This window comes from Homarus americanus, unplaced genomic scaffold, assembly GCF_018991925.1.
Source record: "Homarus americanus isolate GMGI-L3 unplaced genomic scaffold, GMGI_Hamer_2.0 scaffold22250, whole genome shotgun sequence".
Lineage (NCBI taxonomy): Eukaryota > Metazoa > Arthropoda > Malacostraca > Decapoda > Nephropidae > Homarus > Homarus americanus.
In genome coordinates, this window is record NW_024741189.1 from 868,783 (window position 1) to 894,429 (window position 25,647).

Sequence of the window (25,647 nt, forward strand, 5' to 3'; positions counted from 1 at the left end):
ACTGACAGAAAGATCCCACCTTAACTCTATATTGACAGGAGATAACCTACACTAACACTGATGACAGGAGATTGACACATTAATCCCGTTGACAGAAGATTGACACAATTACCTGGAGGTATTGAGCAAGAGTCCCTGGGTCGCAAGTTTCACATGAGCGCCTGTACAATGAACGGTGACTCTCAAGTACTGTTGGCGTGAGAGTAATGGCTGGGGTATAAATGTTCTCGTGGTTAAGCAAGGGCGTGATAACAGACGTCTGCGGTGATAACTAATTACGTGTACCTGAAACCGTTGTGTAACACTAAAAATATTTTAACTCTCTCTCTCTCTCTCTCTCTCTCTGTTAAGTTGCTGGTTTTCTTGTTTTCTCCTACAATCTCATGAAACTTCGCTAACAACTGTACAAACTAGCACCGCCGCACAGTAAACAACAACAGTGCTTAGAGACACAGGTATTGTTACGGTACTGAGGTCCGTCTAAGCCCGACTCTAAGGCAACACAACTTTCACTTCTTTAGTAAATCAAGATATACATGTAATATACTTTGTGTACTATGGAAATGTTTATCGCGTCAGGCGGGGAGGAGTTAGGGTTGAGATATCTTGATAGACGAAACAATGGTCTCTCTTCTGTAGTCCTAGACTCAGCCCAAGAGGATGTAGTAATCAACGGCTCATTATTTTGCTGTGTGTGCGTGTCAGCTAATCTAGGAGAAACCTGTAGAGCCAAGGTGAATATGTTTACTCGTATCCACTCCCCCCTTTCTCCTGCTTTACCCTGTGAGACGTAACACCTGCTTAATGCTGTAACCTAACCCCCCAACCTCGTCCACCCCTTTCTCTAACCCTCTCCTCACACTCCCCGTAACTGTCTCTGAACAACCATTCAATTCCTTGGACCTTATAATACGTAACCGATGCTATACCACCTAACCACTCCCTCCATTTCCCTCCCCGCACGCTTGCCCCGACCTTCTACAACAGCCTGTCTCTCTCTACGCCCCATAACACATGCTACACGCCTCTACTACTGTATATACCTCAACCTTCTGCGTCAACCTGTCAGACCTTACGCCTCACAAGACGAAACTGACACTTACCACACCCTCACCCGTCCAGTCCTTCCCTCTGGCTACATTAACCAACCAACATTTTCTGACACTTCAAGTCCCCCCCCCCCACCTCGGTGGGCCTCTGCTTTTCCCACGTCCTGGTTAAATCCTGTTACCTCATCCACTCCAGGACTTAAAAAAAAATATGTCTCGCTCTCGTTTGATTAATTTCATGCATTTACACCGAGTCCTCGTGATGTACAGGAAGAACGAATTTTCACACTATCTTACATCCGCTTTGGATCTTTCATTCATGTACCAACGAAACAGAAAAATAAAAAATAAACACCTATGGGAGGAGAGATATTCATTCATATCACTATAGTTGGTTCCATCAACGTCGATACAATCATTATTACCCTCATTCTTGCACAAGAGAGCGTCACTACCCAACTTTCTCGGCTCAAGGACAAGAAACGACAAAACCATATTTAAGCACACGACACAGACTCTCTAATTTGCATATAATGATAGAATTCATTGATTAGAAACACTTTCCTTCTGGCGGGCAAATCACGACGTAGCCTGGAAGCAAATTTGGCTTTACTTCCCATCCACAACATCAATATAAGGAATCCGTTCACCCAAGCAATTAGTATTATCATGTTGCCTGTGTATACAAATGGATGAACAAGGAGCGACTTAAAACACGAGAAAACTTATTATGAACTTGATCTTTGCAAGAACAGATGGACCAGGGCGGCCTCGCCCCGCGTAAACCAAATATGTGCTTGTCAAGTTACAGTCTCTTGGTCGTTTGACCCACGTAACAGATCACGAGTAACAGATGATATGTAACATGACAAGTTTTTAGTGGGTTATTTCGGAAACATGTCTCTTTTATATATGTCTTAAGATTTGAGGTCATGGTTAATTTGTCTTATGCAACTTTTTATATACCAAATCTTCCACGTAAACACACACACACACACCTGGCACGTGCTCTTCACACTTGTACTGAAAGGCTTAAACCACAAACACTCCATTTTTACATAATATTAACCTCATTATTACAAGAAGTCAAACCTACTGACCTCTGCAACCAGTTATATGCATTACCTTGAGGTAAATGACGTTGTATTTTATGAATATCTTCCTTGTGGTTAAAATTTGGTTAGGTTAGGTTTTTTAGGTTGGTTAAGTGTATTTATTTAGGTCAGGAAAGGCTACGTTAGTGAGGTGATATTTGTTTGCTGAGAATAGGTTACATGTTAAGCTAAGTTAGTTATGTTAGCTGGGAAAGGGGTGTTAGCTTACATTAGTTAGCTTAGGTTAGGCATCCCTAAAACTGCTAATAGGGTCGTTACCCTCTGCCTTAAACCTAATCATTAACAAAGGTCTTACAACGACAAAGTATCCTACTACATCATCACCTACTCACATCCTCGCATGTCTACTTGATTGCAATGGAGTTCCTCGTTAGGTGATTAGTAGACCTAAAACCTGACGCAACACAACACTTCCGCGTCTATGGACAAAAAATAAATAAATAAACTAACACCTCCCCTCCCTTACACCCCATCTACCGTCTTTCTCCTCATTGTCTTTCGTCCCCACTTCTTCCCGCTCTCTCATTGGGTCTGCTCCTCTATCTAGTCTCTTCGTTTGCATTCAATTTATTCATCTGTTTCCCACTTCCTACCTCTCTTCCTATTCCCCAATTTCGCCTTCCCTTCCTCTTCTTTGCCTACTCTAGTCTTCCAGAGGATAAAAACTAAACGACCTTGACAGGAAAACCCCCAGAGAAACTCAGCCAGTGAGGCTGGGAACAGTTGGGGGTGAAACAGGTCCCCTTGCAAGTGTTCTCCACGTGATGACCTAACACTAGAGGAACTCTCTCTCTCTCTCTCTCTCTCTCTCTCTCTCTCTCTCTCTCTCTCTCTCTCTCTCTCTCTCTCTCTCTCTCTCTCTCTCTCTCTCTCTCTCTCTCTCTCTCTAACTATAGCATGTTAACCACAAGCCAGGGATAGTCTAAACGCAATGTAATGTTTATTATATATACTAAAAAGTTTTCACTTTTGTTCTTGCAGATTTACTATTACTGATCAGTAACTAAGGCTAACTAATGGACCCTACTGTATTACAGTCATACGGAGGCGAATTTTTTTTTTTTTAGTTTGAAAAATCGGCCCATGGTATTAATGATGTAGTTCTATGTGCAGAATCATGTGATATCTTCAGATTTGAAAAGTTTTCATTTTTTGCTAGGTAAATTTTAACTTGAAATCTTATGAAAATTCAGTATTCCCACCCTTTTACCAACACCACTAAATAGCTTATTTAACGTAAAGTAAATGTATCAGGTTAATTTATTAGGATGAAAATGATCCAGAATAGTGAAACGAATGATCTTGACACACTTATTAAATTTAATATTCCTTTAGAAAACAAAATCATCAAATACAAAAACCGGTTTTACTACTACGACCCGTGTTGCTGCACACCATAGAGAACATGTCTTTTCTTGCTTCTGTTTCTACTCATCACCTCCCTGCTGACCACCTGAGCTCGATGTAGCCTTCCCTCCTCTCCTGGCTGTACACGTGACTGCTGGCCCGGCCAATTTGCTGTACACAACTCTATACTCTGGGTGCGAGGGCCAGGCAGGGACATGCATGGGGTTGTCCAGGAAAGCTCTGACTTGAACATTGGTGAGGCTGCAGGTAAGAGGGGGCTCACTGCCAGCCTGGATGTTATCCAGATCTATGAGATCAGTGACGGTCTTGGCACCTAGATTGACTTCAGGAGTCTTCCTGACCCTGAAGGAATCGTCACCAACTGATTCGTCATGCCCAGATCCTCTCATAAGTCTCATATCCAAGATCTTTTTGACTGCCACTCTTCTCTCCTCCTCATCCTTACTGCAGAGCATTGTCTGCAGAACTGCCTCGGGATGAGCATACCAGGAAGATCTCCTCACAGTCTGCTCCACAATCTGAACAGCCTTCCTTGGCTGACTCCTCAGGAGCTCAAGCTGGAAGAGAACATGCCTCGGACCTTCGGAGAACGATGACTTGACCTTGGTGTTGAACCAATTTGGCAAGTAGACACTCACGATGAATTGGACAATAAGTCTCAGGTTGTGAAGCTGGTTCCCTTTCAGTTTATGATGAGCGACCCAAATTCTGCAGAACCTGAGAGCCGTTGTGAGCCATCTAGAATGTGAGACTGGACCTATCTGCAGGTAAGCAAGTCTATCAGGCATGACCCCAGTTTTGATGGCACTGCAAATCATGTAACCATAGTACTGGTCAGTACTCAGGTCGTCAATGACAGTATGTGCAAGCTCAACGAGTGGAGGGCCAACTGTGATTTTTTCAAAGCTCGGATTAATTCTATCTCAGTGGCAGAGTCCAGCATCTTGCCAAGAGGACCAGACCATCTGTTGTTTGAAAGAGTCTTGCCATCCAGCTCCTGGATCAGATGTCTGAGTGGCAACTCGTTGGTGTGGAGGTCACAAACAATCCAGACCAGCTTCCTCCCAATCTTCCGCTCTATCCACTGTATGACCCCTTGCCACCCTGTGTTCGTGTTGGTGCTGTCCCTCCAATGGCCTGCAGGGTCTGGTCTACGTTCTCTCTGAGCCAGTTCACAATGTTATCTGCCACTATCTCAGCTGGTTTCCTGATGTCATCTTTCTCTGGAGTGAAATGCCACAAATACTTCCCTCCTGGTTCACTGCAGCAGGACTAGTGTTCCTCCTTCACCATGGCAGGGAACAACTTGTCAGAATCTCCAACTTTCATGAACACTTTAGTGTCATCCCTTCTCCCATCAAAGAACAAACAATTGATTCCATTTTCTTATCCCTTATCAAACTCCTCTTCTAGGTTACTAACAAGTTTCTCCTGAGCTCTCCTTACTTTGTTATGATCTATCACCAGGTGAACATCATCAGGTGTTATCAAACCACCGTCAATCCAGGCAGCTGCTATCTCTGCAGTTTCTTTGAGACCAGTGTGGTGTCGCATGCTGGCCAGAGCTATGCTCGGGATATCTTTCCTATTTCGAATCTTATTCCTGAAGGTTTGGGATCATTATTTTCTGGGTTAGGGACAAAGTCACCATTCTCCTGGTCAGCACTCGGATCAGCCATGGGGAAGTCATTAAATCTGAATCAGCTTCCAATCATCGGCCCTTTTTACACCCTCACCCTGGCCTTCTCAAGTCTCTTTTTCAACTCTTCTCCTCTTCTGTCTCTCTGTGGCAGCCTCCTGTCTCTTGGACTCCGGGAATATCTTGGCTAGAAATCATGAGAGCCCTTATACTGCCAGTCTTCTCTCTCTGTGCTTTGACAAATGCCAGTTCGATCACAGGAATCTTCAGTTCACGCTTGCAAATACAGGAGATGCGGGCCTCGGATTTACAGTCACGATCGCATCCAAACTCAGGACAGAAAACAATTGGGCACTTGCAAGTAATTATGTCAAATAACTGGTCCAGTTGCTTGGCAAAGCTGTCCTTAACTGCAAGTTTTCCTCTCCCAAGAGAGATATCTCTTGCCTTTTCCCAACTGGCTAGCAGTCTCTCACCAATCTTCTTCTGACTTGTTATGACTGGAGGCTTGAACTGAGCGTTAGCCAGAGCGTACTGTGCCAAGACAGCTTTGGTCATATCACTGGCAATGTCTTTGTTTGTGTAAGTTCTTTGGTTCTTTTCACTGATTTGCCTGATTAAAACACCGTATCTCAAAGCATCTCTCAATGTAGGCAACTCCGACTTCAGGAGCTCTCTCCCAGACCCAAGATAGTGACTGAGATGGCTGGATTTTTGGTTCCTCGTCCTGACACAAGCAGCCATCGCAAATATTATCAACTTATAAATGCATCAGAATCTGAAACAGAAAAAAATATTGTTAGTTGGGTTGTTAAAGAATGAAGTCAGAAAGCAATGTTCACTATTTAATTGTAATGCACTAATGCAGCTGTACGTTAGATTTTCGATAAATTTCACGCTAAAATTTACCTAGCAAAAGGTTGCAAAATATTAAAACTGAAATTATTTTCTGTTTATATACACTAAAATCTACCAAAAAAGTGATGGGCCATTAGTTTTAGCTGATCTTCCCTCCTATGACACACCCTACTACTGTAAACAAGCACCTAAGGACTTTGCTGGCTATCCTTGGAAAACCTTACTATTTGCTTCTGTTTGTTGACCTGTACTGCCTAGGCACATTGGAAATTTTATACCTGCATATTCTAAGTACACTGTCTATATACATGCCAAACCAAGTGTAAACAGACATGACATTATTACAAAATGTCTAAATATCCATTTATCTATCAATCCGTCTTTGCCCGTACCATAAAGTTGGAGTCAGTCTCTCTCTCTCTTTCTCTCCTCAATGATGACTAGTATCTGCTTTGAATAGCTTAGTGGCATGATATAAGTAGTCGATAAATACCTCTGGCAGTCTTTATTGAGCCTATGTTTGATGGTCTTACTCCTTACTCTTTGTTATCCCTTACTTTATCCCATGTTATATCTTATCTCCTATTTAATCTATTATTCTTTCATTAAACCTAACAGAAGGAAATTTATTGTAGCGGTCGAGTTTCCTTGAAGAAATCTATACATAAAGCAGAGCAAGAAAACCTCAGCCTAACCCCACGATGAAATAACTAAATGTCGACCATGATGAATCAGACTCCCAACACTCTTTATTGTCGTGTAGTAAAGTAAACAAACAGTATACAATACTTAACTTGGGTCAAGGCTTACAAGCGTTTAACCTGCACGATGTATAATAACTCGTTAACTCTAGTAAATAAATTTTGTCGATTGCTTTTTAGAAAAATTACAAATGAATAAAATAGCATAAATGTAAATAATAATTATAAGACATACATAGGAAACAGCAAAGACGACCAGAACATTAATAAGACTTACCGTTATAGAAACATGAATACATAACAGAAAGATCATAAGCGAAAAGAACATCAATGTTAATAAAATATATTGTAAAGTGCGTAGAAGATCATTATTGTAAAGAATAGGAATAGGAGAAGCTGCTTGAAAGTCTCAGGAGCAATCAGAAGAAGCTAGGAGATGCTACTAGGAACCAAGAAGAACCAAAAAGACATACGTTAAGAAGAGGGTCCAAGCGAAGGCAAAGCAAGCATAGAGGAGCTTGGGGGATAAAAAACCCAGAAAGAACCAGTACGATAAATTAAAAATAGTAACGAGGTGGAGTGAGCTTATCCAAGACGTCACTGAGGCGTTGTGTTGTGCCGTTATGGGCGCCACACTGTCTGGCTGGTCCGCAGCAAACTCAAGCATACCTGAGCCAACGCCGCCTCACCCACGACTAAGAAGTACAACTACACTTTACCAACACGAATCCCGTTCATTATTTTTACAAACCTACGTTTTATTATGTTCATTTACTTGCATTGATGTGTCTCTTTTATGTGGTATATGGTGAGATGCGTTGTCCCGTACCAGATGATTTACAGGTATCTGGGTCAGAGGTCAAAAGGTGCCCAGATGCTGACATTTGTCTTAACTTGTTGACCCTCAATTTAAACCTTGAAAGATGGAAACTTCTTATAAGAAAACGTACATCAGCTTTAAGGACAATTATGATGGACTTTTCATCCTCACTGAGAATAGTAATATTTATGATAATATTCCCAAAGGGGACAAAAAATATCTCTGGCTCCTCCCCCTCGAGAACGACCATTTATGAATCTTAACGAACATTCAACTCTAATATGAAAAGCAATAGACCACAAATTCGTATTAAGGTGTAGAGTGACCAAACCACACAATGTAAGGTAAGGTCTCATACCGGTTTGTTTCTCCCCACCAACTGTAGAACAAGACAATAAGATACCTTAACTGAGGTAAGTCTCTGATGGCTTTGTTGGACCACCTTTGATGGAATGTTTACTTTTATTTATATACCTGTCTTCTTTTTCTTTAATTCTCTGTTCTATTCTATATGTTTTCTCTTTTATTTTACTTTATATTACTTTTTTATTTCTAATTGCTTCTAGGTTTTATTTTCTAATTCAATTTGTCTGAGTATATATTTCTTTAAGTTTTTCTTACTGTAATTATTCTTTCTCTTATATATTTCTTCGTGTATTTATTGTTATGCCGAGGCATAATCTTTTATATATATATATATATATATATATATATATATATATATATATATATATATATATATATATATATATATATATATATATATATATATATATATATATATACGGGTGGTCCCATTAGAGGTTCACGGCGCCATAAGCTCGTTGAACAGGCTTTGTGTGAAATATAACAAAGTCTAGGATTACTTTTAGTATCCTGGTGGTCCAGTGGTTAGCGTTCCCCGGTCACAGTCATAGGCTTGTGTGCCGTGGGTTCGAATCCTGGTGGGTTGAGGTGTTGATTGTATGTAGAAGTCTGCGTGCTTTATTGGGCTAATGAAATATATATGGATCCTCGTGTTTCGAAGCCGGATTTGGTAAAACGTTACTCTGACCACCTAAGTGATACGGGTGGTCCCCATTAGAGGTTCACGGCGCCATAAGCTCGTTGAACAGGCTTTGTGTGAAATATAACAAAGTCTAGGACTGCTTTTAGTATACTGGTGGTCTAGCGGTTAGCGTTCCCCGGTCACAGTCATAGGCTTGTGTGCCGTGGGTTCGAATCCTGGCGGGTTGAGGTGTTGATTGTATATATATATGTAACCGGTCGGAATTTGCTGGACTTTAATTTCTCACTTGACTTGGGGTTTATTAAAATTTAATAGATGGTAAAGGCAGTGGAAGCGCCCCTTTGAGAAAAATCCCGAACCAGCACAAGAACACTTAAATCTACTACACAAAATGAACTGTCCGTGACCCGTGGAAGGATAGCGTCTGTGACTGGGATGAATGAGACACACTGTAAAATTTAGACACTTATATTCCCTCCAACACTACAAACACAATCAAATAATGGTACACCAATATGCGCACCTCTTAACTTAAACTTTAAACACTACTCTGGGGAATAAAAGTTATACATGAGATCAGAATTATGCAGAATTAGAGGCATTAAAAGAATCAAATCACAGTATCACTCTGGCTCCACTTAATGGCACAAACATTCAAAAAAACACTACTATCGAAATTATTTAAGAAATATTAAACTACACACGTCAAGATAATATCAGTCTGAGGAATGGTGTTAACTACACCCGTGATAAGGAAGATAAAATGTTCCTCTAGGTATCTCCTAGAGTCCTAGACTCACGGTCTCAGTGTGTGACCATTAATATACTCAGATAGCCTCAGTGTACTCCCAGTGCGTCCATGGGCAGGAAGAGAGTGAGCCAATCAGACCTTGTGCAGTTGAGAGAAACTTTAGCTTCCCGTTAGCAAGAGGGTTTCACTAGCTGCTCGGGACATGTGGGGTTGTGCACCGGAGTGGTAAGAACTGATCACCCACTGCTGATGCTGGTCCCGTGTCGTGTTAGTTGTCGGGAGCACTCGTTCACTCAAGAGATCCTTTGCTACCCCGCTAAACAGTGACAGGCCTACACTGATCGGTCCAATGGCGACAATCGCCACCCTCAATCATCAACGGCAGTCTCAAACGGCAGTCAATCTCTCGCAGTCAACTCCGGTCAACTCCAATCAACTCCGGTCAACTCCAATCAAGTGGGTTCTGACGGAAACCCTGAAATGAACTCACTGTTAGCTCTAGTTTACTTTATCACTGCCCTATCTAACCCTGTCTGAGATCGAATGAGACTTACTTGTTATACTGCAATAGCGCAGCACAGGTGACTAGGCCACGTGACTATTTCTGATGGACGCGCGGAACGTCTTGTCTGTGTGAATGCTCTCCGGAACTGGCCTAGCCAGCATCGCGTCTCCCCAAGGCGCTAGCTTGGGCCTACGTGATATATTTTCCGCCTAACTAATAACTCCTTGGGACACCCGTAACATTATTCAGACTGCTAAACGATCTATAATAATTTCAAATTCAATAATAGTCCCTTAACTTCATGAATCGCATCATTATTAATTCGGTAAATTACATTTAATATCATATAGGCCTAGTTCCGCAGTCTCTCGCTACGAGCAGGCAGCGCTCCCTCCCCTCGGATGACCTTGAACGCTCAGTATCACTCATGGCGGGGCATTTGAAATTACTCTGAAATTTCTGGATATCATATATATATATATATATATATATATATATATATATATATATATATATATATATATATATATATATATATATATATATAAAACAAAGAAGTATGTCTGTTTGTGTGTGTGTGTGTCCGCACGAGAATATCGAAAACTACTTTACCGATCTGTTGTGATGATGGATGGTGTTATATGTAGTGATGATGGATGTTTGTGGTGATAGTGGTGGTGGTAGAGACTGGTTGATAGTAGTGGTAATGATGGTGGTGGTAATGATGATGGTGGTAGTAGTGGTGGCAGTGATGATGGTGGTGGTAGTGATGGATGTTGTTAAATGTAGTGATGATGGATGATGTTATATGTAGTGATGATGGATGTTGTTGTATGTAGTGATGATGGGTGGTGTTATATGTAGTGATGATGGATGGTGTTATATGTAGTGATGATGGATGATGTTATATGTAGTGATGATGGATGTTGTTACATGTAGTGATGATGGGTGGTGTTATATGTAGTGATGATAGATGGTGTTATATGTAGTGATGATGGATGATGTTATATGTAGTGATGATGGATGGTGATATATGTAGTGATGATGGATGATGTTATATGTAGTGATGATGGATGTTGTTATATGTAGTGACGATGAGTGGTGATATATGTAGTGATGATGGATGGTGTTATATGTAGTGATGATGGATGGTTGTATATGTAGTGATGATGGATGGTGTTATATGTAGTGATGATGGATGGTGTTATATGTAGTGATGATTAGACAATCTATCTATATAAAACAAAGAAGTCTGTCTGTTTTTGTGTGTGTGTGTGTGTGTGTGTCCGCACGAGAATCTCGGAAACTACTTTACCGATCTGTAGTGATGATGGATGGTGTTATATGTAGTGATGATGGATGGTGTTATACTGTATGTAGTGATGGTGGGTGGTGTTATATGTAGTGATGATGGTTGATGTTATATGAAGTGATGATGGATATTGTTATATGTAATGATGATGGATGGTGTTATATGTAGTGATGATTAGACAATAAAATAATAAAATTTTAATGCTAAAAAAATATACTTTGCTGTACCGTTGTAGTGAAAAACATGGTGGAACTTACATACACCGTTAATGAACTATTGATGGAAGAAGAAGTTTTGGGGACTGAACAGTGAGACAATGTGGAGTGTCCCGGAGGGTGGCGTCCTACCGTTGCCTAGCGGATGAGCTGCCCGGAGGGAGGAGATTCTGCTAGTTTGGTATTATAATGTTTGTAAACTGAGTGTTTTGATTATTTTCTATTCCAAACAGCGGCTATTTTGGCATGTTTAGGGAGATTTTCTTGTATCTATATTGATGTATTACCGATGTAAGAGTATATGTATTGCATCATTTTTTTTATGATTTACTTCCTATTGTATGTCTCGATCAGAGTAAAACGTACGAGAACTTCCCAGACCTGTCTGGGTTGTGCGACGGTGTTCTAGGATCGTCTGATGAGGTATATAAGTGGCAGTGTGCGGCCTAGTCCGGAGACTGAGAATTGCACCTCGGCGAGGCAAGATCTTCTCTGCTCCCGAGGTACTACGTGAACCTGACGATGCTGACCTGTGACCAGGCGAAGGTCGTAAGACTGTATCCAGTCATATGCCCTTCGCTCAAGCAACTAAACCTCCTTGTCCTAAGGAAGTTTTTTGACTCCTTAGGGGATGACAAGAGTCGTCCACAGACATGTGAGTGGTGGCCTTATCGTCACCTTTGCGGAATGGGGACAGGCCCAGCAAATAGCCAACATAACTGAAATTAAAGGGATCAAGATACTAGTGAAAGCTCACACACAGAGGATAACTTGGTGTTGGTAGTCATCTTCCACACCGAGATAGAACACTGGGATCCGCAATGACATAAGCAAGTTTGCGGATGACACCAAAATAGGGCGGCAGATTAATTCAGGGCAGGATGCAAATGCACTACAGGAGGATTTAAATAAACTGCAGGGGTGGTCTGAAAATTGGCAAATGAAATTCAACACCAGCAAGTGCAGCGTACTTAATATTGGAAAAACAAATACTGTCAATGTAGACAGCCTTAACAACATCGACCTAGAGAAGTCGACTTGTGAAAGAGACTTAGGGGTACTTGTAAGCCCGGACCTACGGCCTAGAAAGCCTTACCTATCAGTTTCCTATAACGCACCACGAACTAACAACAGCACTGATAAAAGGTGAATCATCCTCTCCTGGTGAGGATGCCATAACCTACAACACCCTGAGATTGTTAAATGAGGTCCCCAACCAGCCACCGCTTGACCTGTATCAAAGGAGCCTCACACATGGTATTCTGCCTAAGACATTGACACAAGGAAACATAGAACCAATCCCTAAAGCTAATTCTCCAAACTTCAGGCCCATTTCACTCACATCCTGTATGTGTAAAGTCCTTGAAAGAGTTGCTCTCAATCGTCTCATGTTTCAAGTCAAAGACAAACTGGCCCCTAATCTGTATGGGTTCATGCCCGGGTGCAGCACACAGACATGCTTTGCAGAATATCTTGTTCTCTCGAAAGATAAGACACAAACAGCCTCCATAGACCTTAAATCAGCCTTTGATGTAGCTAATAGAGACATTATACTTGAGCAACTAGCTAATTCTGGCACCCAAGGTAACCTCCTGACATGGATAAAGGGTTATCTGTCCAACAGGTATGCCAGTGTTCTGTTTAGGGGAGTCAAAAGTATCAGAATGAGAGCATTTGAGCTTGGCAAACCTCAAGGAGGAGTGTTAAATCCTATGCTCTTTAATATACTGATGCACAAGCTTGTTGCTGACATTCCAGTTCAGCCAAACGAGGCTGTAAAATGCTATGCTGATGATATCTGCACTATGACACAGACCAAGCTCAGGCTCCAAGCCTTTCTGGGTGTATTTGCTCAGAAGACTGTGGAATGTGGTCTCATAATATCTGTTGACAAGACAACGGTCCTCAATCCTCGTTCTGCTCACCCTCTGCCTCTTGACTTTAACATTAACAGCATGCCCTTGGAACTATGTAGCTCCTATAAATATCTGGGAATTTGTGTGAATGATGCAAACTTTGTCGGCAACCTTCGAGCCAAACTAATGCAGCTCATTAAACCCCTCATAACACTTGTTGGCCAGGGCTATGGAATTAGCATCACCTATGCTCGTACTTTCTATCTTCACTTCATTCGTTCTGTAGTTGACTATCATGCTCTCCATCTTTTGACTATTCCGCCTAAACAACTCAATGCTCTCCTTCTTTTGACTATTCAGCCTAAACAACTCAACAGCCTTGAGGTAGTGCAAAATGAAGCCATGCTCATCATCCTAGGACGGGTTCGATTCCCGGGCCGGTGGAAGTTGTTTGGACTTACTTCCTAGCCCCCATTAGTCCCTGTTCACCTAGCAGTAAAGTAGGTACCTGTTGTAAGTCGAAAGTTGCGAATTCGTATTTAGGGAAACTTGTTGGAGCTTCCAATAACTTGATGACATAAACCACTGACTCTCCAGGCTTCTACGCCCTTGAATCTTCAGGCTTCTACGCCCTTAACTCATGAGACATAAAGGCAAGCATGAACTTAGCATGCTTCCCTGTTGGGCACTGTAAACGCTTCTGCGCTTCACCTTACACAAGGATGTAGGGGAGTGCCCAATAAAAAAAAAAAAAAAAAAAAATCATTCTAGGTTGCCCAAAATCAACCAGAATTGTAAACATGAGGAAAGAGCTCGGACTGCCTTCCTTATCTGAGAGGATAGCTCTACTTAATACCATGTTTTGTGTCAAAGTTTTGAAGAACAATGGTTCTCAAACTACAGCTCAAACTGAGTTGATGTTCTATCTAAGTAATCCCGACTATCTCGCTAACCTTCCACAAAAGACTCTCTTTGGGGTGTGGCTTCATAAAAGTGTCGCAGATCTCTTGAAACTGAATGTCCCAATCACCCCAGATGAACCCATTTATGCAATTCCTCCTTGGCTGGATATATCAGTTCCTATTAATTACACTCCTCTTGGTTATTAATTACACTCCTGTTGGTAGTAAGCAAATGTTAAACACGATGTGATGAGATGTGACACACTAGAAACTATTAACAGACACATAGAGAGTATTAATTCAAGTGAATGTTATGCTTTTACTAATGGTTCTGTGCAGACAATCACAGGTAGAACAGGCTGTGCAATTGTAATATATGAAGAAAAAGAGATGATAGTGTCAAACAAGAAAAGGCTGAACAACTGAGCCAGCACAACACAAACTGAACTAACTGGAATCTACTTAGCTACAGACAACCTTAAAGAAAATGGAGGGGGGATGATATTCTGTGACTCTCAAAGTGCTCTGAAATCAATGAACAGCCCGACAGGTACTGTGTCCAAAGTTGTATGTGATATTAAAAGAAATGTGATAACTGCCAATGAGAACAACTCTCGTATCGAATTGTGTGGATCCCATCTCATGTTGGAATTAGGTATCATGACTGTGCTGATAGACTCGCTAATGAGGCACGTAAGAAAGAAAATGTTGACCGTGACCTTGGCCTGTCCAATGCTGTACTTAAAAACATTCAAGTCAGAATCATGAACTCTGATCTAGAAGAACTCAGAAATGCAGAAAGACCTGGCAGTTGTAGCATTAGTAAATATGACAAATTTTGTGACAAGAGGTACCGGTATGGCCAGCATAAGGACAGAAGTAGACGATGTGATATAGTTGTGGCCAGAATTAGGCTAGGATACAGACACATCTGGCAAGTTAGTAACGCTGTACCCATACCGGAACACTCAGAATGTAAACTTTGTGATAAACCTTTAAGCATACACTTGAACACTATATTATTGAATGTGACACTGTTAAAGACTTCAGGCCACCTGGCTCATTGTATCACGAACTTTGTAATTATTACATTGAATCAGGGTTGCTTAAGGACATTCTTGCTGTTTATCCAGAATTTGCTAGCCCACACTGATTAGTCTTCAATTAGAATATGAAATCCAATGTATATGAACCACTGTCCTGCATGGCAGTGAACAGTGACATCACCCACATGACTCTAACCTACAGTTTATACTGCTAATGAATATAATGTATTTTTTTATTTCTTTGAGTACGAACCTCTGTCCTGCATGGCAGTGAACAGCGAATCTGACCTATATATACTGATCTATTCCTTTGTGTATGAACCTCTGTCTTGCGTGGCAGTGAGAAGTGATACCACCCTCAGTGTCAAGACCTGACTAAATTACTCAGAATAGGCAAACTGTACTCCAAGCTGTATCATTAAATTTGTTAAGCTAAAAAAAATTTAGCATTCTATAAGAGTGACACACGAAAATAAGGAATCTTCACCACTTCACTTTATAGCACTTTTCAAAAATCCGTCACAAGATTGTTATTAGAGCACCGTAATTATTATTACTCTCAATACCGTACTGGAGATACAGGTTAATCTGACACACACCGGTATCACGACTCCATGAGTCTTAGTGATACGACATTAAATCTCATCACTTTATTTCATACTTGCTAACTTTACCTTCCTCCTACACCTGCTTGCATCTTCAGAGCAAATGGCTCTCTTCTCTCCACTCAACAATAACAATTAATTTCTTAAGGCTAACGCTTGTAATTACACGCGTTAGATTATAATCTAATCAGCGCTTGAGCCCCCCAGGCTTCGTTGTGGGTCGATGACCCCGTAAAAAAAAAAAAAAAACAGGATGAAAGGCACCTCTGAGCGGAGTCAGCGTTTAGACTTTAGGACATAGGGGATGAATCACACATGGTCGTTAGACTTTAAAGAATTTTCTGGTGACAGGTTTTGCCAAATGATTAATGAGTTTCTTTAACACAAAAATTAAAATCACTTCAATGCAGTCATCAGATTCTTTGGCGGCAGCAAATCGAAGAAATACAACTTCAGTTTTGAATTGATATCGTAATTCCACCTGAGGCAAAATCATGAATCATAGATTTTGCTTGGCAGGCAATATATATCGTCTGAGTATATTTTTCACTACACGCAAGTATTGTTGTAGCTTTCAACATATTCCCAATACATCTTGAATGCTTCAGCTAACGGTAGATATATACAAATTAAACTTACTGCTATTCCTACAGGTTACAGCATAATTTTAAATTTTAGACCGCCCAAACGGCGGGTAAGCTGATAATAAGTGATAATAAGTGTTTTCTTCTTTCCTTGTGGTTATCAGCATATATATATATACACCAGTATCGGTGTACTGTATTGTATTGTGTTTTTAATGTGGGCTAATATACAACATACATGGTATAGAAATCTTAAAAAAAAAAAAAACCTTTGCTTAAGGCTGAATATCTTCATTCCCTTAGCTGTAGTCTTCTTCCCCCACTGTGTGTGTGACTTGATGTGCCCATGCATACTTTTCTGTAGATCGGATCTTTTTCAGTATGGGCTGATTGCTCTTTAGTAAGGTTTAGAAGTCACTGCAAGATGTTTCTCGGAAGTTGTATTGTACAGTCAGAATGCCTTTCATTGTTTCAACACTCAATTTGTTCCTTTCCTTTGTCCATTGATTTTGCATCAGTGAAAAAACTCTTTTTACATTTGCATTGTGAGATGAAATAGCAAAGAAGAATTGTACAATTTTTAGCAATTCTGAGTGGCATTCAATGTTCTTTGATTTTCAAAGTATCTGGTCCACTTTTTATGTGTTGGCAGATTACTAAATTCTTCATCACTCTTGTAATTTTCCACAAACTGCTTCAGGTTACTAACTTGGTCAAAACACTTCACATCATAAACTTCTACCCCCTTATCAATCAAATATTTGACAGCTAAGTTGACAACACCGTACAGGCGTACACGTGACTTATCAGCTGACAAAAACTGAACGACATCTCTACGGTTTCCACCTCCCCTCTCTCTGTCTCTCTCTCTCGTCATTACAGTTTCATGTTTTTTTCCGTGGAGAAAATGATGGAAGCTGAAATTCCAGATTTTTGAAGAATTTTAAAAATTACTTCCGGATGAAGATTTCGAGACCTAAATGGAGGACATGTCCGGGAAAATACGGACGTATGGCAACCCTAAGTAATGATGAATGGTGTTATATGTAGTGATGATGGATGATGTTATATGTAGTGATGATGGGTGGTGTTATATGTAGTGATGATTAGACAATAAAATAATAATAGTTTAATGCTAAAAAAATATACTTTGCTGTACCATTGTAGTGAAAAACATGGTGGTACTTACATACACCGTTAATGAACTATTGATGGAAGAAGAAGTTTTGGGGACTGAACAGTGAGACAAAGTGGGGACGTCCTACCATGGCCTAGCGAATGAGCGGCCCGGAGGGCGGCGTTTCTGCTAGTCTGTACTCACTCCTGAAGATGTGCATTACACGAAAGCGCTTGGGAACTTCGTGTTTTCTTGTTTCATTGTGGTTATCAACATATACTTGGATCACGCGCACCTACAATGATTTACTTGCATATATATATATATATATATATATATATATATATATATATATATATATATATATATATATATATATATATATATATATTATACTTATCACAGCACCAAGTATTAACCGCTGGACAAACCAGATACTGGTGGTCCAGCGGTTAGCGTTCCCCGGTCACAGTCATAGGCTTGTGGGCCGTGGGTTCGATCCTGGCGGGTTGAGGTGTTGATATATATATATATATATATATATATATATATATATATATATATATATATATATTGTCGGACGTCCTACAAACTGCGTATCACATTCCAACGTGCCTTTGCTAGCAACCAAGCGAGAGCTGTCCCCAGATGTTTTTTTTTTTTATCCTCTTCGCCACTGATCGGCTTGTTAGCCGCTTGGGCGATCGGTCACGTCTTTTCCTTTATATTCTTCACCAAAAGGTCGGCTCGCTAGCCGCCCGGGCGATCGGTCACGTCTCTGTCACGCACTGTTGGCAAATACTGGGCATGCACCGGCTCCTGAATGTACCTGAACCCGCTCCAGTGTTGGTCAAGTCTTCTCTTGAAAGAGCTCACACTCGGTGCCGTCACAACACTCTCTGATAGATTGTTCCAAGAGTTTACAACCCTCACTCCGAAAAAGATTGCCCTCACGGTTTTCCGGACTTGTGCTTCTTCAATCTTGAGCTGTGACCCCTCGTGGGGCGAGCGTCCGCCAGCTCCAAGTAAGGACACTCAACTGAGTAGTGCCCCCTGAGATGCTTATAAACCTCAACTAGGTCCCCCCTTGCCCGTCTGTAGTATAAGCTAGGCAAGTTCAGGCGCTCCAATCTCTCAGGGTAGCTGAGATGCCGAAGTGCAGGCACCAGTTTGGTGGCCCTCCTTTGAACATTTTCAACCAACTGACAGTCCCTAGCATATCTCGGGGACCAGATGGGGTGACAGTACTCCAGATGGGGAAGCACTTCACTCCTGAAGATCGTCACGAGGGACGGACCGTCTAGATATCTGAACGACCTTCTTATAAGACCCAATAATTTATTTGCCTGATTTACCTTCTTCTCACAATGGCCCGAGAACTTCAGCTCATTGTCAACATACACACCTAGGTCCTTCTCACACACAGTCTCAACTAGTACATTTTCTTCATCCCGTTGGGACATATGGTACGCCTCCTTACCGTTGGTACGCCCCAGGTGCATCCTCTTACACTTCGTGACATTGAATCTCAGCAGCCATTCCTTCGACCATTCCTGGAGCCCACAGAGGTCCTTCTGCAGCTCTTCACAGTCCGCTTGGTTCTTAATTTCCCGAAATAACTTGGCGTCATCGGCAAACATTTGTATGGAGGAGTGTACAACGTCAGGCATATCATTTATGAAACAAACAAACAACAGCGGGCCCAATACACTACCCTGCGGTACCCCACTTGTTACAGGTACAGATGACGATTTCGTGCCATTAATCACCACACATTGCTTGCGGTCATGTAGAAAGTCTTCTATCCACGCTAGGACATTTCCCCGAATTCCGTACCCTTCCAGTTTGATTTTCAGCCTTTCGTGGGGTACACTGTCGAAAGCCTTGGCAAAATCTAGGTAAATATTGTCGATATTACCACCCCGTTCTAGAATATGGGTCCAAATATCCAATACCTTGAGCAATTGTGTCAAGCAAGAGCGCCCCGGCATAAAACCGTGTTGGCAATCTTTTACAAGGTTGTTTCGTAGTAGATGTTCCATCGCTGCATCTCTGATAATACTCTCAAGTACTTTACATATTATGCTGGTCAGGCTCACCGGTCTATAGTTGTTCGTGGAGTGCCTATCGCCCTTCTTGAAGATAGGACTCACATAAGCCACTTTCCATTCACTGGGGACCATTTGTTCATCCAGGCATTTACAAAACAGAATCTTCAGGGGCTCTGCAAGCTCGTTGCACAGCTCCCTTAGCACTCTAGGATGCACCATGTCAGGTCCAGGACTCTTATGGACCTTTAGCCTGGACAGTTTATTTCTAATACCCTCTTCTGTGAACACAATGTGGGTCAGTGCTGTGTCGAACCGTCTGTCCTCAAACGCAGGAAGGTTAGTTGCATCCTCTCTTGTGAACACTGAGGAAAAGAAGCTGTTCAATGCCTCAGCTTTATCCTGGTCAGAATCTGCGTAACTACCATCTTCAAGCCTCAGGTCTGATACTCCTACTCGCGTTTTCAATTTCGACTTTGCATAGCGGTAAAACGCCTTTGGGTTTGACTTGACCTCGCGTGCAACCAGCCTTTGGAACTCCTTTTCAGCCCTCCTACACTCTATCTTTGCTTGGTTTCTGGCTCTTGCATACATCCTCCTGTCTTGCTCATCGTTTGACCCAACCCACGTCTTGAATTTCTGGGTTTTCTTCTTAATTTTGTCGACCGCCGCATGGTTCATGTGTAGGGATCCCCTCGTATTCCTAGAAGCACTGGGTTTGGTCTTGGGTATATATTTATCGATCAAATGGGTCATTTTACTAGTTATGATATTCAGCGTAGTGTCTGCGTTCTTGTACCTTAATAAGTCAGGCCAGTTGATACCCCTCATCTCTTCCCTCATCCCATTGTAATTTCCCTTGTAATATTTGCACCTTGGCCTGGCCTTATCTTGAACTAGGTAACAGTTAAATCTGAATGACAACACTGTATGGTGACTGGTGCCAACTGGGGCAAGGTGTTCCAGTTTGGCCACCATACCCTCCTCGTTTGTTATGATGAGGTCAAGTGGCTTGGGTGTTTGCTCCCCTCTGTAATGTGTCGGGTCTCTCACATGTTGGAACAGAAAATTATCTCTCAGAGTTTCTACAAAAAGAGTAGCAGGATTATTCAAGTCATTCGGGGTTGACTCGTTTCTCCAGTCGATGTCGCCATAGTTAAAGTCCCCCATGATAAGGAGGTGGCTGGGGTTGAGCATCGCCGCATTGTTTATTAAGGTTCTTAAGTTCCTTTGATTTAGTGGGCCACAGTTCGGGGATCTGTAGATACACCCGACGATAAGTAAGTCCCCTCCCTTTAATTTAATTTTACACCACTTGGACTCTTCAAAAACATCCTCTCCCTGTACCCTCGCCTGGCTGGCTCTAAGGTCTTGCCTAGCGTAGATAACCACACCCCTCCTGCAGGATTCTTGAGTTAGGTTCGTAAATGAGTCATATCCAGCAATACTGAACTCACATTCCTCTGGGTCGATTCTCCTGTTCTTGTACAACAGTTCTACAACTCCTACAATATCTGGTTGGTGTACTCTTAGTAGTGTTTCAAACTCCTCCCTCTTATCAAGGAACGTGTCGGTATTAGTGTACATGACATTCAAGCCAGAATTTGTTCTCGGTAACGTCTCTGCTCTTAGTAATAAACCCGCTCCACCCACATTCTCAGAAGCTGCAGCATTTGCTAAGTACACTGTATTTTGCAGGGTGTGGTTAAAAATGTCATTGTTTACACGGCGCTCGTTCCCTCCTGTCCGGTAGGCTGAGCTGGTGCCGCCTCCCGGGTGGGGGGTTGAGTGGGTGGAGGGTGCACTGCTGCCCCCTGGCCCTGTGTCGGCACACTTGTTTCCACTACCCTCCCCCTGAGTATAACCCATGTGCACCTGTCCCCGTTCCTCCTCGACTCCTCCCTCTTCTGCTTCAAGTCCAGCAGGAGCTTCTTGTGCTGTTCCCTCTGCATTACCGTGCGGTCTGGGTGAATAAATACATCCCGAAATGCCTCGCTCCTTGCTAAGTTTTTTGCCTGCCGGATAACTTGCCATTTTTCCTCCTCACTCCCTAGTGTGATCCTGAGGGGGCGAGGCTTAGCCCCCTGCTTTTGTCCCAGTCTCCTCACATCCTGAGGGGTTGCTGGAATCTTCAGAACCTCTGTGCAAATATTTTGAAACAGCACCTTGTCGTGTGTTTCCTTACTCACAGTTCCCTCTGCCTGGCTCTCTGGGACTCCAAAAACTATTACATTGTTCCTGCGCTGGAGCCGTTCCTGGTGTTCCTCCTCTCCCCTAACAGTAGGTGCGTTAATTTTCATTTCTTCGACACACTTTTTCAGAGTCCCAATCTGCTGTAGAACCTGTACTGATTCTGCATTACTCTCCGCCCCCCCCCGTGGCCCTCCTAATACGTCCGCATAACTCCTCTTAGCAACCACCTCCATTCTATTAGCTACTTCCTCAGTCTTAGCAAGGATCTCTTTCTCAACTTGCTCCAGTTTGTCAACCAGCAGGGCTCCTGCTTCATCTATTTTCGTCCCTAGAGAACTCGTTCCCTTATGGATTGCAATCGCTTCATTCACCTTGACTATGCAGCCAGGGCAATACCAGCAACAGCCATCAAGCTTTACGGCAGTTAGTAACCTCCTAAACGCTGCATTAGTTAGGCCTGCATCCTCCATATCCGACGTCTCCCTGCAGTAATCACATATCAAACTCATGGTTGTTGTTGTTGTGGGGGGGGGGGTGCAGACTGTGTATAAATCTACACCTATTTCAAAGAAAATAAAGAGAGAAAAAGTACTTAGCTACTCTCTGTTGCCTATGGAGTTGTCGTCTGCGACTGCGTACACTGTATCTCCCTGTGAATGGTGTATTGTAGGCACAGTTTCAGTCCTTGAGAAAGCACACAATCAACATAAAATTTAAAGTCTCTGTGGCACCTATGACACGACTTGGTTTCAGCTGGCACGGTGCCTTTCCAGCTTGCCTGCTAGTGAGCGCTCACTTTAAGTTATTTACAACTTCAGCGGTCACTGATGACACTATGAACTATCACTGTGTACACTGTATCTCCCTGTGAGTGGTGTATTATAAACACAGATTCAGTCCTTGAGCAAGCACACAAACAAAATAAAATTTAAAGTCTCTGTGGCACCTATGACACGAATAGGCTGGCAGTTGTCCTTACCAGCTCGATTGCCAATATGTATTCACTTTAAGTTATTATAGTCTCTTCTGCATTCACTGATGACAACTATGAACTGATTTAACTGAAGGCACAGTACTACACTCCCTGGTTGGCCTTTATCACAGCCGTGACCACAACACCCTAAAAAATAAAATAAAATAAAAGCTTTGTCATGTGGCAGTGATTGTGTGGTTATAGGCCTGTGACCCTGGCTGTACCTCCAACTCGGTGGAAATTGAGTTTTCAAAAATACAATCGTGTCTAGCATGAAAAGTCCGACATCGATTTACACTTTCACCTCACTAAGACGATCTTGACGAACTTATGTAATCACTGTCCAATTTCTGCCGCTCTACATCGAAGGCCCGGATGCCGAACACGCTTTGTTACAGAGACGCAACACGACCCGCCCGCCCGCCCTGATTCACGGAACCAGTCACCGGCGACTTTCTGGGTTTTCCCAACATGACTCATAGCGGCTGCTGCTGGGTATATAAGCTCTGTCTCTCCATTGAGATTGATTCTGACCATTCTTCTTGAACTAGCAACACCTCCTCCTCCGCCGCTGCCTTAGCTCCTCCTCGCCTGCCTGGCGGTCCTCGCTCCCGCCAGCGAGCATGGCGACCCACCAGCTGTCCTTCTCTGAGCTTCCTCACCAACCAACTCTCATTCTGCCCATCTTCCTGAACAAGCAACACCTCCTCCAGCAAGCTCCACGCTGTTAACATTTATTTCAACCAGGAGACCAGCAACAGGCAACATCTTCTCTAACGAAGCTCCTGCACATCTACCTCCTTCAACACGCTACTCACCGAACGTCTTCTACTGAGTAGCTCCCCACCACACGGCATCTCCAGCACCAGACTGTCTATCATATAACTTATATATTATACAAGAAAACTACATTAGAGTTTCCTTCCATCCTGAGTGCTAGACAACATTAATATCTCGATGCCCCTACAATATATATATATATATATATATATATATATATATATATATATATATATATATATATATATATATATATATATATATATATATATATATATATATATATATATATATATATATATATATTTCATGTAAATATGAAAACGTGGATAAGATAAATCTTGATAAAATCACACGGGAAAATGGAAACAACGGAGTACCTTAGCTTTCGTCTTTATTCAAGACATCTTCAGAGGCAACTGGATTACATACGATACGATACGAAGTCTTTAGTTAAGAGGTGAAAGAAGATTATTAGGAGTTGAAGGAAAAGTGGTGAAACTGAAATACAGTAGGAGTAGAAAGAATCTGGGCTCAACCAGATCGCTTCATCTTTCTTATTGGTGTTTTGTCTTTGTTCTGCTCCCTTGGGTCGTCAGACCTTTGTATTAATATTGGTTTATTTATATAATGCTGCTTATTATTATTATTTTTATTATTGTTGGAGTTAGTGAGCCCGCCCAGGTCCTTGTGTAACTGGGAGGGTAGTCACATTTTTTTTTTTTGAGGTGTTAGTTAAGTGTTAGTTGTGTTAGTCTAAAGGTACACTGTATGGAGAGGCCTGCCAGGTTCTTAGTGGAGCTGGTAGGTCACTCTCATCTTTATTCCTCTATTAATGTTTTATGTGTAAATGTGTATATTGGGGCAGGAGGTGGTTCAATTACTTCTTCCTGGCTGATGTAGCTGGGAGGGTAATCACATTATTATTATTATTATTATTATTATTTTATTTTTTTCGGAGTTAGTGAGCCCGCCCAGGTCCTTGTGTAGCTGGGAGGGTAGTCACATTTTTTTTTTTTGCTAAGATGTTAGTTAAATGTTAAATGTTAAATATTAGTTATGTTAGTCTAAAGGTACACTGTATGGAGAGGCCTGCCAGGTTCTTGTGGAGCTGGTAGGTCACTCTCATCTTTTATTCTCTCTATTAATGTTTTATATGTATATTGGGGCAGGAGATGGTTCAATTACTTTCTTCCTGGCTGATTTAAACCAACTGTGTTCTTGGAATTCTTCGTTGTCTATATTATTTATCCAGTTTTGATATGTTTCTGTGTTAAGTTCAGTCACTTTTTTCCAAATATTTGCAGCTTTGTTGTGTATTTCTACATTGATTGCGAGGAGGTTTGCTCTCTTGTGTAGCTGTTCATTATTGATGTGGTCTGTATATTTTATGTTATATATAAATCTGAGGGCTATATTTTGTACTGTTTGTAACCTTTTAATGCACGTTTTACTAAGGGTGTTCAATGGGATGGGTGGGTAGTACATAATTGATTTAACAAGGGCAATATAAATCTTTCTTTTGTTATTAATGCTAAGGTTCTTAAAGCGTTTTATTTTTGATAATCTTATTCTTGCCTGTCGTTCTTTATCTTTTAAGTATGTTATATATCCTCTTTTTGTTAGTTTTAATCCAAGCATCCTACCTTCAGTGTCGTATGGGTATAGTTCCTGGTCGACTATTACTGGTGTTACGAACCCCTCCACCCAGCACTACGAAGCACGCCATCTATTGTCCTGATCTACCTACCCAGCACCACGAGCAACGCCATCTAGGGACGAGACACGAGTATGACTCGTCTTAGTTACCACTCCGAGGTTTCCTTCTCCTATCCTGGTTGTTGCGTCACCTCCTCAAAGTCTTCTTTGTCAGCTCCAATTGAGGAGAGAGCACTTGGCTCTGGGAAGTGACCACAGATCATCTATCCTCTAAACCTACGTGCAGTGACTACCTACCGTCTTCTACAATACTCAGCCTTACTTCGTCAGCCATCTCAGCTCCTCACTTAAGTACTAGTATCTTGTATTAATTTCCCACGTCCACTTGCTTCGAGATTGTTTTATGTTTATTAATATGTATATACTGTTAATGTTTAGGTTAAGTTTGGTTAAGGGTAATTTATAAGCTGAATATTTTGTTAGGATTTATGGTACTCTATTATATACAACAGCAATACGTAACTGAAACGAAGCATACTGAT

The 25,647-nt window shown here is 41.8% G+C and overlaps 1 protein-coding gene across 1 annotated transcript in view; it reads right to left on the reverse strand.

The window, feature by feature from the left end:
- The window catches only part of LOC121875648, a 45,333-nt gene that overhangs the window by 13,253 nt on the left and 6,433 nt on the right, over window positions 1-25,647 (reverse strand). The window contains exon 2 of the mRNA XM_042380269.1: window positions 113-189. Coding sequence (XP_042236203.1) covers window positions 113-189 — 77 coding nt within the window. The remainder of the gene's footprint in view (window positions 1-112; window positions 190-25,647) is intronic.